Source organism: Saccostrea echinata, unplaced genomic scaffold (genome assembly GCF_033153115.1).
Source record: "Saccostrea echinata isolate AGI-Se365-2 ecotype Australia unplaced genomic scaffold, CSIRO_AGI_Sech_v1 ptg000052l, whole genome shotgun sequence".
Lineage (NCBI taxonomy): Eukaryota > Metazoa > Mollusca > Bivalvia > Ostreida > Ostreidae > Saccostrea > Saccostrea echinata.
The window spans coordinates 9,161,487-9,183,045 of NW_026889801.1; the positions used below are offsets into that span (position 1 = coordinate 9,161,487).

The 21,559-nt window shown below is 31.1% G+C and overlaps 1 protein-coding gene across 1 annotated transcript; it reads left to right on the forward strand.

The window, feature by feature from the left end:
- Positions 1-4,999: 4,999 nt before the first annotated feature.
- On the forward strand, positions 5,000-15,682 carry LOC133204334 (lectin-like). Its single transcript, XM_061340057.1, has 3 exons — positions 5,000-5,114; positions 6,033-6,206; positions 15,459-15,682. Exons 1-3 carry the CDS (start codon positions 5,000-5,002, stop codon positions 15,680-15,682), a joined length of 513 nt encoding a protein of 170 aa, XP_061196041.1.
- Positions 15,683-21,559: the final 5,877 nt, after the last annotated feature.

Sequence of the window (21,559 nt, forward strand, 5' to 3'; positions counted from 1 at the left end):
GAGACAAATTTTTCCTTCTTGCGTTCTCAGTGCAATTCGCGTTTGCTTTCCATTCAGTCATCGTTTTCTACTTACAGTGTATTTAAAACTTCTCCTTTCCACTCATTATTTGCTGAGTCTTGATCAATCCACCCAATTCCATTCAGGATGGCCTTTCACTTTTTGTACCCCATAACCTTTGGTTTCATAAACAGAGGGTGACTGTTTTCTTCAACAAAAAAAAAAATTAAAAAAAAAAAAAAAGAAAGAAAGAAAAAGAAACAGAAAAAAAGAAATGAAGATCTTCTGAAAAAAAAAAATATATATATATATATATAAAATAAACGATTGAATATTTTTTTACCGCTTTTAGCAAAGGCTTGGGATTTAAATTTCAGTATTCCAATAGTCCATGCTCTCGTCTATCATTCTACCTGTGTTTGACACTTTTGTTTTCAGACGATATTTAAAAATTTCTTTCAGCTTTTTAAATTTTTAAAGTTTTATGCCGTAACTGCTTGTCATTAAAAAAAATATTGATCAATGGTCGTGGTAAGAAAGTCATGTATATTGCAAAAAATGGTTTCCAGACGATAACTTTAATTCTCATCGAGCTTTTTTAATTGTATTTTATATCAAAACTCCTTTGACTTTAAAAATGATCCCTTTGTCAAAAGATTAAAGATCGAGGTCAGAAATTCAATTATGCCGAATGGTTTCAAGATGATTATCTTAGTTTTCTTTGAGGTTCTTAAAGGTTTTGAAATGAAATGTTATATCATGACTAAGTTTGACTTTTAATGAAAACCTCTATCGATTTTGAGTTCAAAAGGTCAAAAACCAAGGTCAGAAATTTGTATAGGTTGGAGACTTCTGGTCTGTTTTGTTTCAGTTCTTTACCGTTCAGTAACGTTAAATTTATGCACCGATTGTTGCGTGGTTTTGCTATTTGCGAAATACAGACTGAATACTTTGGAAGCGTCACACATGAAGCTCAAATCAGAGATCATTACATATATTGGCGACAAGAGAACGTCCCGCGTGCACATGATCTGATACTTTTAAATAAAGAACAAGATATAGCCTGGTTCCGGTATCTTGGTCAATAAATTTTAGTAGTTTTCTCTGATATTTAGCAATGAAACTTAAAAACACTTGTTTGTTTTAACTTAAGAAAGTCGTCTATATATTTTTAAGGTAAAGCGCTGACAGGTCAAGGTCAATCACTCTTTTCTTCCTCCATCTGAATTTTGAAGGTCTTAGCTCTTACTTTGTCCTTGAACAGAGGACATTAGTTCACTGAATTAGCTTGTTTTTTGTATTCCACTTGCAACGAAATTAAAATTATTGAAGTTTAAAAAATAAGGTATTTTTGTTTTATAAATGTAACGAAGTATTTGCATTTGCAGATCCACATTTAATGTCAACTTCAAGAATAGTTAAAAATGAATCCACAAAAATAATAAAACAAACAAAAAAAAAGTAAATTACAAAAAAAGAAAAACAGAACAAAACAATTAGGAACGTTCAAGCAAAGAAAATCAAGCAAATGCGCATGGTCGGTTACTTCCATTGCCGTTGCTATGCAGAATGCAAAAAATAAAAGTCATTTCCGCTTTAACAAAACGTATTCGATCAAGTGATTAGTATTAGAGTATAGTTTTAAGATTGGATCTGTTTTACAAATCTAATCCATAATCTTCATGACTTTGGGGTGATTCATGTAATTTCTGCTTGCAAATACACTGACAAGTACCTTTGTTTTAAAAAAAAAAACGGACATGAATCAGCTTAATGTCGAAACATGCTTATAAATTGACTCAGAGGAGTAAAACATGGTACAATCAGATAAACAAACCCTGACTTTTTCCCCTCAGTTTGGCAAAACGCAAATTAAATATGGTTGTGTAATATGCGATCGAGGGTTTAAGGTTAGACTGTATTAAGCTCTAAGATTGGATCTGTTTTATATATCTAATAGTCGTATCAGCTATTTCTTCTATAACGACAAAAATAAGTGACGCAACTCATGAATATTTACAAGATTACGTCAAAAATTGATCATGAGGCCATATTTCTAAATAACGGTCTGTATAATATATATACTGATTTATCTTCATTCAGTGTAATAAATTGTCATTTTCTGATTCTTTTTATGTTTATATATAATGTTTTGTTAAAGCTATATATGGCGTATTGGAGCTAAAAATGATAATACGAGGTTGAGTGTAGATATACATGATATAATATTATTTACTTTCAAATTGAAATACTCACCGATTTTGAACTCGAATAACCTTACGTTTCTATAATTAAATTGACTTTAAGGAAGCTCTAAACACTGCACGCTAAAGAGTTCTACTTATAGGGTACTTTTATGCAGTTAGAGTGATCTGCCCTTAGAAGTAAGATAGAAAAAATGGTTATTTACAGTTAATTACACAATTTGTAATAGATAAAATATTCTTAGCATTATATTAGACCAAGAATAAGTAATTGAATTCACTATTTCCATTAATTTTCCCAATGTAAGTAAACAACAGTGATTTCTGCTCATGAATAGTGTCCATTTTCTTTGAACATTTTTCCTGCGGAAATAAGGCAGGTACCCTATCTTGAAAATGAACTAAATAGTCTCAATATGCACACCTTTATATGATATATTTTTCTCCCAGTCCAAAAAGCACTTTTTGTATGTGTTTAGAGCTTCCTTAAATGTGTCTTTTATTTAAATGGGGAGTCGGTAAATAAATTGGTGATTGTTTTATGTTTTTTATATCTTTAAAACACGGTTGATTAAAATTGTATAATTTACAGAAAAGTCCTATCTTTAAATAAAGTAATAAATCAAATAGAAAGATATTTTAAATTTTGGTTATCTGAACTTATCAAAAATACGCCATATATGACTTTAATCGGGCAATATCCTGAAGTATCGATTATCCATAAATCCAATTTAAAATTATCAAAGCTTTATTCAACAAGAATAAGAATTAAAGTAAAATAGCAGCATTGTAATGGTACTGGAATCACAATACAGCACTCAAATGTGTACACAATATTACATAGAGGAATTCTAAGCATATTTGTAAAACATTTGAATGCACTTAATGTCTAAATACCATAGAATACTACATGTATTTTACAAAAGAAAGATCCAGGTTACCTGGAAGAATTTCAATTTATATTTACAAATCATCGGCTTCCCTGAACCTAGTAAAATGTTTATCATATTTCAGATTTTAATTTTTGGAGCACTGCTTTGCAAGGGGAGAACATTTTTAGTACCAAAAGAAACACGCTTTGTGAGAATGGTCGGAAAAGACAATATGATTCCAATTTCAGCAAAGATTTTATTTGATAACAAAGGTATAGAAACTCTGACAAGATGTGGTGATAAATGTCTAGAACAGTATGGATGCTGTTCTTTTTTCTACAACAAGTTGACAAAAAGTTGTATAACAGCCCCTGGTGTTGGGAATGGACTAACGGTGATGTCAGGTTACAAACAGTACACAATTTTAGGCGCAGGTAAGTACTTTACAATAATAATAATAACGGTTATTACTTTTTTAATTAGAATTACAGTATTCGGATTTTTATATGTTACAACGTTCTTGCTGATCATCTTTCATGTTAAGTTCGCGTACTCTGGTTCTTACTGATTCTTGTAAGTTACTCAGATTTTATGTTGATTTAAAAAGGCCAATGCTTCAGAATTTGTCTTATTGCTGGTAATACTACAGGAAAAAAAGATATATTAAATTTTAGCAAAATTTAGCCCTTGATTTGTAAATGTTTACAAGGTTTTCTTTAAACTAATTTGCATTCAGAGAGTTTCTCAGAAAGTATAATCAAAATACTCAATACACGTTCTGCTGCAAAATAACTGATATTAAGACATGCGTTGGGGTATGCTGAATTAAGGGTCATAATCCCTCTGTTTTGAAATGCTGCTTTAATGCTTATGGTTTTACATAAGAAATGCATTTTATAAGTAAATTGCAGACAATATTAGCATAGCTTGTGGGGCAAAATTAGACAAAATATACATTTGACTGACAAATTAATAAAAACAAAAATTGATAATCATTTATCTGATTTAGAGTTACCTCTTGCATCAGGGTACCAATGTCCTTTCAATGTTAGTAATGTAGAAAATTATGAATTAAGTTACATATGATTATTTTCACATTTAAGAAATACTTCAGGGATCGTGTTTTGGGATTTCTCAGTACCTGATTGGCACAACTAGAAAAAGCTGGGATAATGCACAGGTATAATTATAACTTAAGAGTTTGAAATTTTTATGTGAATCAGTTCTTTATAATTCAGTTCTCACCTTAAAAAATAAGAGACAAACAGTAATTTCATTAGCTGTTTTATATTATTCTATTTAATCCATTGTTTCCACGGTCAGTAAAGCAAAATTTATTTCTGTTTTGTCATTGGTAAGTTGCATTTAAACTTTTAAAAGTATTTTTTTTTAAATATCACTTTTTACGACCTATGAACTCTTTAACTCTTTTACTTGATAATTCAAATAAATTTCAGTCATCCTGTGTTGCTCTGGGAGGGAAACTTGCGGAAATTGGAAGTATAGAGGAGAATTATTTCCTGCAGAGCCTTTCCAAAAATATAGGAGGTAATGCGTAGAAATTATCATTGTACCTTGTGTATTTCATGTTTTAACTGTTCAGTTCAAACGGGAAAATGGGTTATAAACAACAATTGTAAAGGAAAATATTCAAAAGCTGTATTTGTATTCAGAAAAGAAAGCATATACATGATATTGCTCAAAACCGCCAAATAGTTCGTACTATACAACTATTCCTCACTGCATATGAACTATGTATAAATTTTAAAAACTATGTTTTTTAAAATCATAGACAACTGCTTCTTCAATAAATTTGCAGATCTTTTGATTAATTATCAACAAAATTACTTTGTTAAACCTTAATTACTTTATTAAAATCATTGTGAATCTACACACAAGAACTCTGAAGTTGATTTTAAAACGATGCTGGAATTTGTCATTGACAACAAGTACGTGTATGTGGTCTTTGGGGACCAGGCCATGAGTCAAAATTTTGATTCTGAAAATCTTGAGTTTTATTGTGTTGAAAAAGGTGCATGTTTGTGTATAATATTTAGATACAAACACGGTGAAATTTTTGTTTGATTATCAAAATTATTTCAGAAGATATATCCATTTCAAATTTTGACTTTCTGTTCTCAATTTATAGTCTTAAGGCCAAGTCTTCCAACAAACTATTGGAATGGACGATAAATGTACCTCTTTATTAGGCGACCTGTTTTTATATTTCTGTGAAGCAGAATTTATTCAAAACTACTACATAAGAAGAAAAAAACATTTGTAACACGAGATTTTAACAACTAGCGATTGTAACTTCTATCATATGTCTACTCGATATATCCCAGTGAACTCAAAATAGAAGACACCACAGAGTGTCATTTTGTCATAATTGGATGTTTTACGGACTATAGACGATGAGGCCAACTGAATTGTATGCCAAACGAGATGTCTGTAGTTTTAGCTTATTTATGTAGTAATACTTTGCTATCACTTGCATTTGGTGTTTACGTCTTCCAACTTATTCGACAATCAAGAGCATGCTGTGGTCAGGTTACAAAGATTTCAACGCGTTAAACGCGTTAAAGGCGGCATTTCGTAAATTCTACTGTCGTTAAATGACCTTGTAAGGAAATATAACCTATGATTAGGTCGTATTTTAGCTAACTCATGTAATACTTACTGTTAAGCCCTTTTCATACATAATTTGACAAAGGAATATTCCGTCTACTTGATCAATACATAAAATTCATGGGGGGTGTGAGCCGTCGACTGATGATTTCTCCTCCTAGGCACCAGATCCCACCTCTGAAATTTCAATTTACAAATTACTGAACAATAAGATAAATACATTTATATATTTTGGTAATAAGAAAATTGCTTCCATAAGAAGATTTCAAATAAGCAAATTGATATGAGAGGCATAAATAGTAGAAATTATGTTTTTTGCTTTTCATAGACACGGTATGGATTGGAGGTTCAGATCGACAGAAAGAGGATACGTGGGCCTGGACAGAGAATGGAGATTTGCTATCCTTTACATTCTGGGGGGAAAAACAACCTAACAATTATCATGACCAGGATTGCCTTGCTTTATTCAAAGAATTTGATTTCTTGTGGGCCGATGAAGACTGTGACGGGAACAATTATCATTACATTTGCGAAAAGTCAATACAATAGAAAATTGTTTTGGATCCCTCATTTACTTTCTCGATAGCAGCTTACTTTTCTGAATAAAATAAATGGACAAAGGCAATGAAGTATTTTCTTTTCAGAAACGTAGATAGGATAAAGTTTTTAATTCGTATGTAAAAGATTAACTTCAGGCAAGACAACGCGTTTCTCAGTAATATATAAATTTTTCCAAAAATTTGTGATTGAAGCATTGTTACTCAGACAAAATTCCGCCCAAAAACTGAGGTAAATTACCAGGTATTTTTGCTTGATTTTAGAGGATTTTTTAATCTAAACACACTGGAAATCCTTTGAATTGCTGAGATCACAGTTTTTGCTTTATATATATTTTAAGGAAATTTTGAAATCAATTTAAAAATCAGATGGTAATAATAATTATAAATATTTTTGGTGTACCATGAAAGGATACATAAACAGATATTTGAGGAAATAGCATCAGCATTGATTTTTTTTTAATCTTCGCATGGCATTTATGCAAAACGTCCTTTCTTGTGAATAGGAATTTTCATAGATACAAAAATATACATTACATGTTTATATTAACATTTTACCGTCACTTGCTTTTTGATCAAAATTACATACATTGATATGGATATGCATAAATCAAAGGAATATGAAAACATTTCGGGGTTTTTTAATCACTTTCCTCTCTCCGGCAAATGTCTTTCTTCCAACTGCATTAGTCACACCTCTTCAAGCAATGGCAACATTATACGGACAGAAAGCATAACTAGTCAAATCAAAGGAAATATTATGCTGTATTTAGTTATAAAGGTATAACACTACATCTACATGTTGTAACTTGCTTGTATCCGTGGTTTTAAATGGCAAGCAATTGCCAAATGTGAATATAAAGTTATAGTTATCTTAATCTAAGATATTTTTATTTTTTTCTCTAAATATGAAATACATGTAGATCAAACTTACAAGGCACACAAATTTTAGCAAGATTTTTTCTTCTTTTGTTAATGCAGGAATTAACTATTGCAGCCATTGTAGAAAAAAAAACAACACCTTTGAAAACGGAGTGAACTTTTTTCTTGAAAGCTGCAACAGTAAATACTGCATTATCAAAACAAAAAATACATTTTATTGTATTAAGTACATATATGTTAAATATTGCATTACATGTATTGATTTGTAGGTCATAGTCTGCATCATTGATTTTTGAAAAAAACTTTCATACAAGTGGCTTTGAAAACCCATTTCTATCTAATTAAGTGTTAATGATTGATTAAGGGAAGTAATTTTCATAATAAATAAAGAAGAAAATATTCAGGATATGCATAATTATTGTTATTAATGTTCTTATTAAGCTCAATATTTAACTTCATTCCCTCTCTTTAGAATATAAGCTGTGACAAAGAATTGCAGTGTATATTATCATAAACTACATGTATTTGAATCAGTATTATACACAAATTAAGTGCCTTGATTGACACCTTTTAATGATAAATGTAAGAATTTTTCCTTTTAACATTCTAATGTTTCGAGCATAAATCAATTTTAGCCTTATCCAAATTGTCTGTTTAGCTGCTATTTGAGAATTTTCTAAACAAGAAACACAATTAATTAAAATCTCACTCCATGTTATAAACCTTTCTTATTCCCATTTCTTAAAAACTGGGGATTTTTCAGATTTGATAACATTTTGAAACTAAATTGTAGATTTATAAAAATTAAATATGTCTTTAAATAGTTTATCAAGTGTAACACCTAATCCATTAGAAACCGAATTCCATGATATCTATTCCAAGTCTACAACTATCCATTTATACTAATTGCAAGAATGAAATAAAGAATAAAAAAATCCAAACGAAAGTAAGGTTTGTTTTTTTTTTTTAGGTCAATGGTTGCAACGTTAAAGATGATGAAAGGAAAACGAGGTGTAAAAAGCATAAACCAAAGTCAAACAAACAAAATGAATTAAGAAGATAATCAGATATCTTTTACTGAATCTAAAAAAAGATACTTTCTAATTATCCAAGATGCATTGGATGTTACCAAAATGATAGATTAATGTAATATATATCTTAGAGATCAGCTATTGAAAGAATTATGACAAAGAATTAAAAGACCTTTCTATTCAAGAAAACTACTAGCTCAATCAAAATCAATATGTAAAGTTTACCTACTCAATGGTCATCACAAACTTCCACAAACAATGCAAAGCAAATAGTGTGGAATTGATGAGATGTCATCCTTAACAACATTAAATGAAACATGAATGAATTCGATAATTAACGTTTATTCGCTATTGCCAATTCAAAGATGCTATATAACGATACAAACAAATTTTTATTTGCTAAAAGTTAGTAAATAGTGAAGCCAGTTGACCACACATTAATAAAAGAGATTTTCGTTTTAATATATTTCATGTTTATACGATCACCATCTCACTTGGTATATGAACCTTCCCTAGGATAATTTAATCTTTTTTAATAAAAATTTGATAATTACTGGAAATTGGGAAAATGAATTTAACACATGTCTTGACAGAATTACTTTAATACTTATTAGATATCCTTCTTTTTATTTGCTAAAAGATCTCAAAACACAGTCAAATATAAATATTTTTTTGGTTGACATGAAAAAATACTCTTGATAACGTCCACTGATTAGAATAATTGCATTTATGACTTAAGACTGTTTTTATGACCCTGTAATTGAAGATTCAATGGCATATAGTTTTTGGTCTATTCATCAATCTGTCTTTCTGTGTCTGCATGTAAATCTATTTATTTGTCCGCAAAAACTTAAATCTTGCCCATAACTTTTGTATGGTTAATGCAACGCCTATCATATTTCTCATGTGTATTTTTTGTGAGAAGTTCTTTCTTTGGGTACCAACGTATTTGATCTCTTGACCTCGGAGTTAGACCTACTTTTGAAAAAAAAATGAACCTTGACTATCACTTTTGAATAGTTGGTGTTAAGGCTTTTATATTTAACATATGTTATCCTTTTGACAAGACCTTTTCTTTATTACCAAATATTTTTCTTACCTCATGACCTTGACCTTTGGGTGTGAACTTCTTTTAAAAAAGTTTAACCATATTTTCTGAATGGTTGGTGCTAGAGCTTTCATATTTCACAAGTGTATTTCTTATAATACGAACGCTCTTTTTGTATACCAACATTTTTGACCTCTTGGCATTAGAGTTTGAGCTACATTTAAAAAAACTTAAACCTTGGCTTTGAGCTGCATTACGGGGTATAGGTATTTCACAAACACATCTTGTTTTAATTTCATTCTGTTGTCGGAATGTCTAAATCAAATAATTCCGAAAAATCCTTGTCAGAGATAATTTTAGGTATGTCCCTACTCGACATTATCTGGGTTAATGCAATCATATGTTTCTTGGAATTATTAGAATAACATCTTAGGTAATTGAAAATCAAATAAAATACATGTCTGGACTAGTTTCTATTACCAGCATTTCTTAAAGATTTACACCCCTTCTTTAATCACACGATTTTAACCAAAATCAATAGTCGGCAGTTCTCAATGAAATATTCATGCAAATTAACTGTAAAATCTTTTTATTTATCAGATATTAATTTGGAAATTCATAATAAGTAAGAGTGTTATTTAATACTTGCCAAAAATGAAAATTCCAAGGGAAAGTATACCAAATGTAGAATTCAAAATTACAATATCTAAAAGCTGTATGTATACCCCCATATTGATCAATCATCTTTACCCTAAAAATCATATCATTGAATCATGTTTCTTCAGAAAAGGCCTAAGTTTCTTCATTTGTTTCCTTAAAAAGCAATAGATTTTTTGGTTATAAGGGAAAAATTATATTATAAAATGTGCATAGTCTATAATCACTGTTTTAATATGACATGTGCAATGCATATGCTACAATGTATGTATCATGATAACGTCATTCTACTAGGGACCTATCTTAAGTTGTGCACATTTGTTGATGTGTACAGATACATGTAAATCAAGTGATTGGTTTGGCTATTTTCAAGGGTTCGTTTAAATATTTGTTGTGCTGTTGTGCAAATCTAATGTGAGAGCAAAAGACAAAAAAGTTTCGCCTAAAAGGGCAATTATTTAATGAGAAGATACACTGCCCCGAGAAAAGAGTAACAATTCAATGCTTTTCTTACATAAACTAGAAGTTCACAAACTGTAAACAAAACGATTTAAATACACAACCTATCTTTGAGAAAGTACCTGATTAATCAATAGTGTAAATTCAATGAATAAACAAAATCAAATTATCCAAACAAAGAATCAAAGATTGCATTTTCATACAAATATGAAGTATTCTAAGCAAATTATAATTACCAGATAATCGTTATCGTATGCTGCCATTTCATTTCCTTTGATAACACGAATAGGATGGATAATATTTTTTGGATCTCCATTTTTGGAATATTGTATAGTCCAGGAATGATATATTTAATAACCGCAGAAACACTATTCCAAAGACTCTTTGGAAATGACGATATGATTCCACCACCATCCTATATCTTTTACGAATATAACGACATTAAAACGTTGTCTACTTGTGGCGCTAAATGTTCAGAGCAATTCGGTTGTTGTTCTTTTTTCTACAATAAAATATCAATGACTTGTAAGACTGCCATGGGACTCAAGACGGAAGATCTTTATTTGAGCCTTGGATATGTGCATTACTCAAAAAACGGCGCAGGTAGGAGTTAACTTAATTGGTTATTAGTACATAAAACAGAATGACAAGCACAAATTAAACGATGATAATTTGTATTTCGTTCTAATTTGATAATGTATTGCATAAAAATATTTTTTGCACATGCAGTACGAATATGATAAAAGAAATTGTTCATTTTTTGCCCCCACCCCCCCGTTTTCACTGAAAGTGGGGGGTATTAATTTGGGTCTGTCTGTCCTTCCGTCTAGCTGTCCGTCCGTCTGTATTTCTGCCTGTCTGTAACACTCACTTCTGAGCGATATCTTGAGAGCCCTTGGAGCTTTCGCAATGAAATTTTGCATAGCAGCTCCCTATGGCCTAAAGAAGAACCTTTTTGATTTTAAGGTCAAAAGGTCAAGGTCATAAATTCATAAATTCTGTCTGTTTATCACTTTCGTTTCCGCGCGATATCTCGAGAATCCTTTGAGCTTTTGCAATGAAATTTTACATAACAACTCCCTGTGGCCTATGGAAGACCCCTATTGATTTTGAGGTCAAAAGATCAAAGGTCAAGGTCGTAAATTCATACATTCTGCCTGTGTGTAACACTTTCGTTTCCTGGCGATATCTCAAGAAGCTTTTGAGCTTTTGCAATGAAATTTTATACCATAACTCCCTATGCCCTCTCTAGCCCCTCTCAAAGTGTCCCGCCCCTTTTTCTATTTATTGTATTCAAAGTCCCTTGGTACTATTTTTAGCACAGGGGCATGTGGAGAGTTATTACATATAAAACAGGTTGTCGGCGGACTTCATCTTCTAATTACATCTACTAGAACTGTTTAGTAAAGGCTAAATTAGACACCATGTATTGTGTAAAATTTTGACAATATCGAACGTGAATATAAACATTATATGTGACCTAATGTTTGCATTTAATTTGATGTTTTATCATGTGCCTCTGTGGTCTAGGGGTATGATTCTTGTTCAGCAAGTGAGTGGTCCAGGGTTCAAATCTCGGACGATCCCTTTTTTAAATTTTTTTTGATTTACTAAATGATAGTATTCAACATATGAAATGAAAAAGTTATGACGTCTGGTGTGTACAAACTCATAAAATCATTATTTCAGTGTTATAAATATTCTATATAAAAGAATCTTGTAAACACATATTCAAGAATAAGCAATCAAATCTTTATATCGCATGCTCTTTTTTTTACCGTAAGCGGGGGAGACAAATTCTCTGAATTAGCTTATTTCAATATGCTTCCCTTTCAAACATATATTTATCAATAACCCAAATTTATGAAAATGATCATTCTAATGATAATGATGATGAGTCAGAAGTTAATTTATTTTAGACATAAAAAACCTGAATGATAACTCACTTTTTAAATTACGTTTAGAAATAAGAGAGGGACGGTGTTTCGGAACTTCTCTATATCTTATGGATCCCATGAAGGAATCATTTTTTGCTGCACAAGTAAGAAAACTTGTTGAAATAATCTTAAAATCTGATCTGGATTCAAATTCTTTATAATAATTCCACTGTACAAATATCACGAATATATATGTGTGATTATTATTTACATTTACTGGAATAAAAGTACCATGTTAGTATGTATACAAAAAAGAAGGGAGATCACTGAAAATATCTTGAACATAAGTACTTTACTTATTATATATAATTGTTATTTTTAGCTTCGTTGTTATATACAAATAATCCTTTAATTACAAAGCATTTACATATGTATGTGTGCAGTTTCAAGATTTATATCTCCGTATATATATTCAAAGTATCACCTGTGTTTAGTCCGTGGTTACCTGGAAAGGGGCAAAGGGATGTGCCCCCCCCCCCCTCCATTAATTTGCCAGTATATGTATAATTTACTGTGGAATACCGGTTTTATCTTCTCAATTATTTTGCCAATATATACTTTATATTATAAATTAGAAAACAAAGCTAATTTACGTTTTTGGTCTACAGGAAAGGTCTGATGACATTCCTCTCAAAACTTCTACTGAATGTCTGTTAAGTTGTGCCTCCCCCTCCCCAAATGAAATCGCTTCATACAAGCCTGTGTGTTTCCTATCAGTCCTTTTCCAAAATATTGTCTATTTAAACTGCCGTCTTGAATTGCATGAAAATTTGGTCCACTTTTGTTTTGTGGTTTATATTGAAATTTGCTAATCATAAAATGCTTATTCGTCATTCCAATTTATATTTTTAAAAATCCAATAAAAACTCAAAAGTAGGTTCATGGCAGTCTTTTACATATTTATTCTACATCTATTTCAGTTTTCCTGCTTTGACCGAAACGCAACTCTTGTGGAAATTGGAAGCGCAGAGGAAAATCAGTTTATTAAAGAACTTGCAATGGAAATGAGAGGTCGCCATGATATTCTTACAAATATCGTTAATCTGGAAATTTTTACGTCGATTTATTTTTGCGAATCTGGGGATTAATGTTTATGTTCAAAATTTTGCGAATTGTCATTGGCGGTAAAATTAAAAAGCGCTTAATATATATATACAGTCCATAAGCTACGAATGTAAATAAAATAAATTATGCATGTACATACAATATTAAACAATGCTTACGTTCAATAATCAAATTATAATTTACGCATGTACATACAATATTAAACGATGCCAACTTTCAATAATCAAATAAAAAAATATAAGAAGAGATAAAATATCTAAACTATTTAAAGTTTTCATGACATTAAATCACGCATGTACATAAATTACCCAAACTCAAGCTATTTCTTAAAGGATTATATAAGAAACACCAACCTCTGGTATCTTGCAGAAACCTCAAATTTTTGTGAGGAAACTTGTTAGAATTAAAATTGCAATACTTCAATGACATATTCTTGGGAAAAATTATATATTTTTGAGATAAAAAAATCTAAACTATTTAAAGTTTTCATGACATTAAATCACGCATGTACATAAAATATATAAAACGATGTCAGCTTTAACTAACCTTCAGGTAAAAACATTCTCTACCGTGTACATAAAAAGAGAAAAAAAGTGTCTAGGTAATATTGAATTAGAAAGATTAAAGAATAATGATATTTGGATCAGAGATATTCAAAATGAACTTAATAAACTGGGACTTGGCTATATATTTGATGCAGATTTCAATAATAATACTTATATGTTAGTAAAACAAAGATTCCTTGAGGTGAATAATCATACCGTGATTTCTAATATTTGTAACAATGCCCGTAGCCCGCTATACCAACATTTGGTTGATAATTTTGGTATACAATATTACTTGCGTAAACCTATTAATTATATGTACAAAATACAAATTGCTAGAATTAGACTATCTGCACATAATCTAAATGTTGAAACTGGTAGATATGTTAATGAAATTAGAAAAAACAGATTATGTAAAATGTGCTCTTCGAATGTTATCGCAGACGAATTTCACTTTATTTTACAATGTCCTGTTTATCATATCAAAGTGTACAAAATATAAAAGGAACTTTGTAACCTTGGAAAATATTTATATCAAGCTTCCACTAGATGACTGAAACATTTGTAAATTTTTAAGTGTTTTATAATTACAGTAGCCTGTTAGAAAACACGTCCTACATAGTTTACTTGCTATTTATTGATTATGCTCACTCTCATATTGTTATATTTTACAATATTGTATATATGTTTAGTTATTAATATATGTAATCTGATGTGTCGTATGACGCAAAGAAAGAAAGAACTTGAACTTGAATTACATACAATATATATACAATATTGAATGTAGTAAAGACACTTTCCACTCACAGATTATCACGGGTAATTAGCTTGTAGTGTAAACAGGTTTCTTAAAATGACCACTGCTTACGAACACCTGTTCACCGAGTTAAAAATAGACATCAGCAGTCAGCAAAATTTTAGTTTACATTTTTTTTATTCATTTTTAAGGTCTGACGACAGGTTCTTCAAATATCTAATTTGTATCTCTTTGTACTGTTTCAAAAACATTGATAATTGCCATTCTCTTGTGAATTCTAAACTGTTTTGAAAAGGTCATTAAGAATAAGTACACCAAAAATTGTGATTATGGCAAACTCAAGCTATTTCTTAAAGGATTATATAAGAAACATCAACCTCTGGTATCTTGCAGAAATGCCTGATAAGGTACCTCACATTTTTGTGAGGAAACTTATTAAAATTGCAATACTTCAATGACATATTCTTGGGGAAAATTATATATTTTTGAGGAACGTGTCGTCTGACCTTAAGAAAAATATATTTGCGAAGGCAATGCACATGCAAATTTGCTAAAAATTTATTTACAGTAAAACTTTCCAGATTTACGGTATTATCAAAAGAGATGCTTCATAAAATAAACCATTTCCTGGAAAATTAAAGGTTTACTCCTTAACGTGTTCAATATGCTTTCTTTCGAAATTACCCAAGGTAGAAAATATTGTTGCAACTGCTATATGTATCATTCGGGCACCTAATAACATCGATTTGTTACATTAGCATTTACGCTTTTAAACAGCAGATACTCTTAAAATATTTTTCAAATTCCATTTTTTAGATACAATATGGATTGGAGGAACAGATAATGTGATCGAGGGAGACTGGGCCTGGATAGGGAGTGGAGACCAGTTTAATTTCTCAGACTGGGGACAATCGCAACCTGATAACATTTCCTCCGATGACGATTGCCTCTGTATGCACAAAGACTTAGACTTCAAGTGGGCAGATGATGATTGTAATCTTAACAATTTCGGTTACATATGCAAGAAAACAATACAATAGAAAACAATGTATGTGAATATTATTCTGATGCATGTACACATTCTTGTGATATATGTATAGAGAATGAGCCTTTAGAACTGAGTGAAATAATTAAACGGGATTTATGTTTTAGCAAATTGTATCGATATCATGAAAAGGCAAGGAAAAATGCATGTGAACTTGTAAAACTAGGGGATATTTTTTTCATCCCATGTTTACTCTTTTATTAATTAGATATGTGTCAAATGATATTATTTTCATATCACATTGTTGCTGAGACAATGTTTTTGCATTCAAGTTTTGAAGCCAAATAATTTGAATAATTGAATTTAAATATTTTTTTTAAAAAATGTAAATTATGCATTAGCTATGTGTAAAACTTGATATTCTGTATTTGTGGTTAGCCCAACCTTGCATCTTTCCATACCATCTGATATTTTGCCACTTCTGTAGATTTAATTTTTGATGCAGATAATCATATTTGATTATGCAATAATAAGTCTAAAAACAATAAATCAATGAGTTTGGTTCAATTATATATCTTTAAAAAGATATCCAAATTAAGTTATACGTTGAATATGATTGATAACTAAACATTTATTACATTATTTATAACGTAACTGACTACATATTATCTTAACTCTTGTGGTCGGAAACCGTCGTGTACATGATTTAATTTATACCTAATGAAATTTAATAAAATGAAATCTAAGGTATTTCTACCCTCACAATTTTTGGGGTTATACGTAGAAAAACTGCATTTATTTTCACTGCATATAATAATAATTAATCAATAATCCCAAAAGATATATAATTTGCCACATTTCTTCTAAGACGTGAGACATAAAAAACAAAAGTGTATGTTCAGCGTAAAAAACCGCACATTTTTAGTAAACATTTTAAAAAATTATATTAAAACTGGTTCGTATGGATAATTCGGACGCTGAAAGTTCCAAAATAATTGTCACTTTCCAAATAGGTTCTGATGCTAAAGGTCCAAAATAATTGTTACTTTGTAAATATGTAATTTGAACTGTGAATATCAAGGAACCATTTTACATTAAAAAAACAATAAATAAAAGATACATGAGAAGGAGTTCTTGCCCTAAGCAACATTCTCTAAAGAGTGGGTTGTTGATTAAATAAAGAAAGTATTCATTTTTAAAATTATTTTCGTAAAATATTTTTTTCCTTACGCCTATTGCAAAGCATTCTTCCAAAAGATGTATTTCTACTGGGTAAAAATTAAATTATTAATTAATTAATTAATTAATTAATTAATAACAGTTTTGGCTAAAACATATGACGGGAAAGAGGAAATACCTTGACAAGTAATAATTTCCAGGCACGAAGTTTCAGGGGGCAGAGCTGTCCCCCCCCCCCTTTTTTTTTTTTAAACATGACAATATACTGTCACACTTTTTCTTGTGGCAGTTAAGCATGGAGATTAAGTAATGTATTTTTTTTTAAAAAGTTGAGAAAAAGTTGGACCCCCACTTCAAGTTCAAAAAATTCCCCATCAATAGTATTTAACAGTTTGAAAAAAAAAACATTAAAGGTACAATGATATTAAAAGTGCAATAATACAAAGCAATGTATAAAGTATGTTTTGATAACATTTTGAAATTTTTTTCGTTTAAATTTATTTATTAAATCTTGGGTGTTTTAAAAAATATTTTGAATGGAAAAAAATGACATTTCATATTTTTATTTGATTTACCAAATATTGGTTATCCAGGTAAATCTACCAATACCCCATAGAGGGCCTCTAAATTGAGTGTGATAATAACTTGTTGGTTTTGGCGAGTAGCCGTTCGGGGAACACACCATCGTACCAACGCTTACCGTGACACGGTTCTCGGTTTTTAAGATCTCATCCGAAGGACCCGCAACTTTCACTTCAAAGTTCCGAGCGCTTGGCGAAGGAACAGTTGCTACCTATTTTTTTTATCGACTAAGGTCAGTTGCAGCTGTGATTCGACCACATTAGCTTCCGATCACGGAGCGAGCGCTCTACCGACTGAGCTACCGTGACGGCTATAACGTTCTGAAATTGAAGAGTTTTTGATTCGTGATCATATCATTTTTCTGAAAGATCATCATAATACATTATTTAGCGTTTTTTAAATATTTTTTTAATCAGGAAAATAATGGCATACCAGGATTTGTATTTGCCATGATTGGATTTCTATAGCAGCCACAGGATTTAATTGATTTTATACATTTCATAAGGGAAAAATATCTTTTATAGTCACCTACTCAAAATTGCTAGAAAGTTTCTTTTGGTGGATTTTGAGTTATGTGAAATTAAATCCAGTCTTTTAAATACAAATTATGTAATAATTGTCGTTCTAATATTGTATGATCTTAGCTGTATTTTGTTGCAAAGAATATAGGGCAAGGTAGAAACATGCGAAATAACAAAAGTATCATGCCTTTCGATGCATCTATTCTTTCTTGTCAATCATTTACACTTTTAGCGGTTCTCTGATATTACGTAGAGGCTACTCACGCCTTATTATGGTACATGTATTTGGAACTAGTAACCGCAAGATACACTTCAGTTTGGGTTATCTTTCGTTCTGCATTCGTCAGCCTAAACTGAATAAGAAAAAAAGATTAAATGATTTTCTAAGGAAGAAGTTCTCCAAAATCATATATGAGTTTTCAATACTTTTAATACATTCCAGGCAACCTAGGTGAGTTCAACCTAACCTATTTCTTATTCCTACACTTCATAAAAGACAAAGGTACATTGCCGGGTCAAGCAAATTCTCTATACAACCAAGACAATATCAATTTTCCTTACCAAAATGTTAATTGCTGCAAAGAAGAAATTTCAGACTTACTGTATTACAGCATATTATAGAACATAATCGATTTTTAAAAACACCAAAGAAGTTTTAGAAAATTTAAAATCATCATTTTCTCTAATGTAAATAGCATCATAAAGATAAATTTTTCTACACTTTATACAAGCATTCCTCGCGATAAATAAAAAAAAAATCAGGCTTTTTGATTTTGACTGGAAAACTGGGATACGGAAGTTTTCGAATCTGGGTTAGGGTTACTCTGATTTTAAACAGAAGTACTATGAAATTGACATTTCAAGGATGCTCGAGTTCCTCATAGAATCATTTATGTAGTCTTTGGAGACCAGTAGCCCTTTTCTCAAATTATCTGAAGTTTTTGCTAAGATTTTAACATAAGAATCTTTTACGAAAAATCTTAGTCGCCCGCGTGGCGCAGTGATTAGAGCGTTCGCTCTAGAGTCGCGGAGTAAGGAGTTGATTCTTACGTCGCGGGTTCGAATCCCACTATGGGACGTGGAGACCGGTCCTTCGGATGAGACCGTATTAACCGAGGTCCCATGTCGCAGTAGGTGTTGGCACGAAAAAGATCCCTCACTGCTCAATGGCCCTAAGTGACGAGTATAGGTAAAAAATTTGCAGCTCTCCACTGGCAAGTGGTGGCGTCTCCATATGTGTGAAAAATTCTCGAGAGGGACGTTAAACAATAAACAAACAAAAAAACAAAAAATCTTAAGTGCTTTTTACGAGCGCGTTCGTATCAGATTGAACTTAAGATTTTACTAAAGACAGACAGATTGAATTGAAGATTTTACTAAAGACAGACATCCTCCATAGCAACGATTTCAATATGCCTTATTATCATTAAAGAGAGGCTGAGAATCGAAATAAAGTCAAGTTTTTAACACTTGTAAGTGAAACACAAACTGAGTAAAATCGATTGTGAGGCAAGGAAGTTTGAAATAGGACGTCACAATCACGTTCTTTTATAAAAAGTAGGCCATACGATAATCTTAAGAGAAGCTATCATTTCATTTTATTGTTTGACAATATTTGAGAAATTTTGTGGGATGCGTGTAAAAAGTTCATTTATACGTGGTTTTATCTTATTTTATCAAATTAAGACTGGCTCTAAGATACTTATGAGAGGGTTAAAGCTCTTGTAAAGTTACGACAAAGTTTACACATAAGAATCTGGTAATAATTTTGTGAAAAGGAATAAAATCGTAATAATCACTCGGACAATTTTTTTTGTGAAAAGTGCTACTGGACTTCCACCAATCTGCTGGTATTTCGAATGACCTGATTGTGCTCTTTTATTAGCCAACCTGCTTTTGTATTAGAATGAGGCAGAATTTATTCAAAAACTTCTATATGAGTAGTACATGTAGAAAACATTTACTGTTGCCGTTAGCTCGATATTCAGATAAATCGACGACGTAGTATCAATTAACAATTATAGTTACTTCCATTCATCTATCTTGATATATCCCAGTGAATTTGAAATAAAGTCACCACAGAGTCTGTCACATCTGTTTCATGTTTGGATGCTTTACTGACAATAGACGATAAGGGCCTACTAACAACTAAATGGTATTAAAAATGAGATGACTTCAGCTTTTGCATCGTCAACTTTCCTTATCTATGTATTAATATTCCGCTATTATCTACATGTGGTGTTTACGTCCCCCAACTTATTTGATACTCAAGAGCATGTCCTGAATACGATCAATATTTAAACCGATACAGGCTACTGACAGATACTTTGATGTGACAGGATTTCAACAACCTCGTTTAATGTCAGGATTTCGTAAATTCTATGGTCGTTATAACGGCTTAGTTAACATAGTCTATCACTGGATTGTATTTTGACTACCATATTTCATACCAATTGTTAGGCCTTTGGTTTTACACTAAATTTGTCCAAGGAATGTTCCTTCCACCTGATCAATACATACGGCTCATGGGCTAATGTGCCCTCAACCCCTCCTATAGGCAACTGATCTCACCTCTGGACTTTCTGGGGATCCGTGTTTAATTATGTCCTGTTTACATATTTGTATTGTTTGTAGATTTTTCTGAGGTCGATCTCTGTTCGTTATCTTCACCTTATCCATTGTATAAAAGGGGCTAAAAATTAATTTGCGATGGTTAAAATGGTTACAGATGGGTTTTGTTTTTATCAGCATATCTTAGAAGTGACTTTATTTATTTTTGAGATTCATATATCTTATTATGCATTGTCCCACAATGTCTGATATATTGTGTTATTGTTATTTTTGCTTTTAAATTTCTGCTATTTCAAGTTACCAGTCAGAGGCCGTTCCTTATCTAGAGTATACTTCTCCAGACTTCATATCAGAAATAAGGGATCGAGATATCAAAAATACTGTACGTGTACATAAATTGGCGCATTCAAAATTTAGCGCAATCAAGGAGTATGGAGTAGTTGGCGTAATCATGAATTAGCGCTACACATTTCCGTGCCGTGTATTGTATTAGTAAATGATTTCTTAGCGGTATTCATGAATTAGCGCATCCTTTTCTGCACCAAAGCCGCTAAAATATGAAGCCCGCTTTTTTAAGTACACATACAATATATGGGATACAAAGAAGAGACTTAGTTTGTTGTAAAAAGTGTTTTTAGGTTTTTTTGCAAGTTTTAAAGCTTTAGAAAATTCCAATTTGGGGAATGAAAAACCTACTTTGGCCAAATAATTTTTCCATGATAAATGAATTTAGCAGACAAGTAATGTGCAAGTTTCAAATGCTATTAAAGTTGGACAAAAAGATAAATTCTAAAAGCATTTTTATTAATTTTTAGTGTCCAACTTGTATCTCAGAATTGGATTGACTAAGTTTTAGATTATAGCCATTGTAATGCTTAATAATAAGCGGCGTGTTTCAAAGTCTTTTCCTTTGGTGTTTAACTTTCAGTTCCTATTGGTTTGGCAATTCTTTAGTTATCAAAAAACAATCATATAATTAGAAATTTCATCATCAGATCGCCAGTCTTTATTGCCTTACCATTAGGTAATAAATAGAATACTTGCCAATCACTATTTGCCAGCTGGAATGACAGCTTACA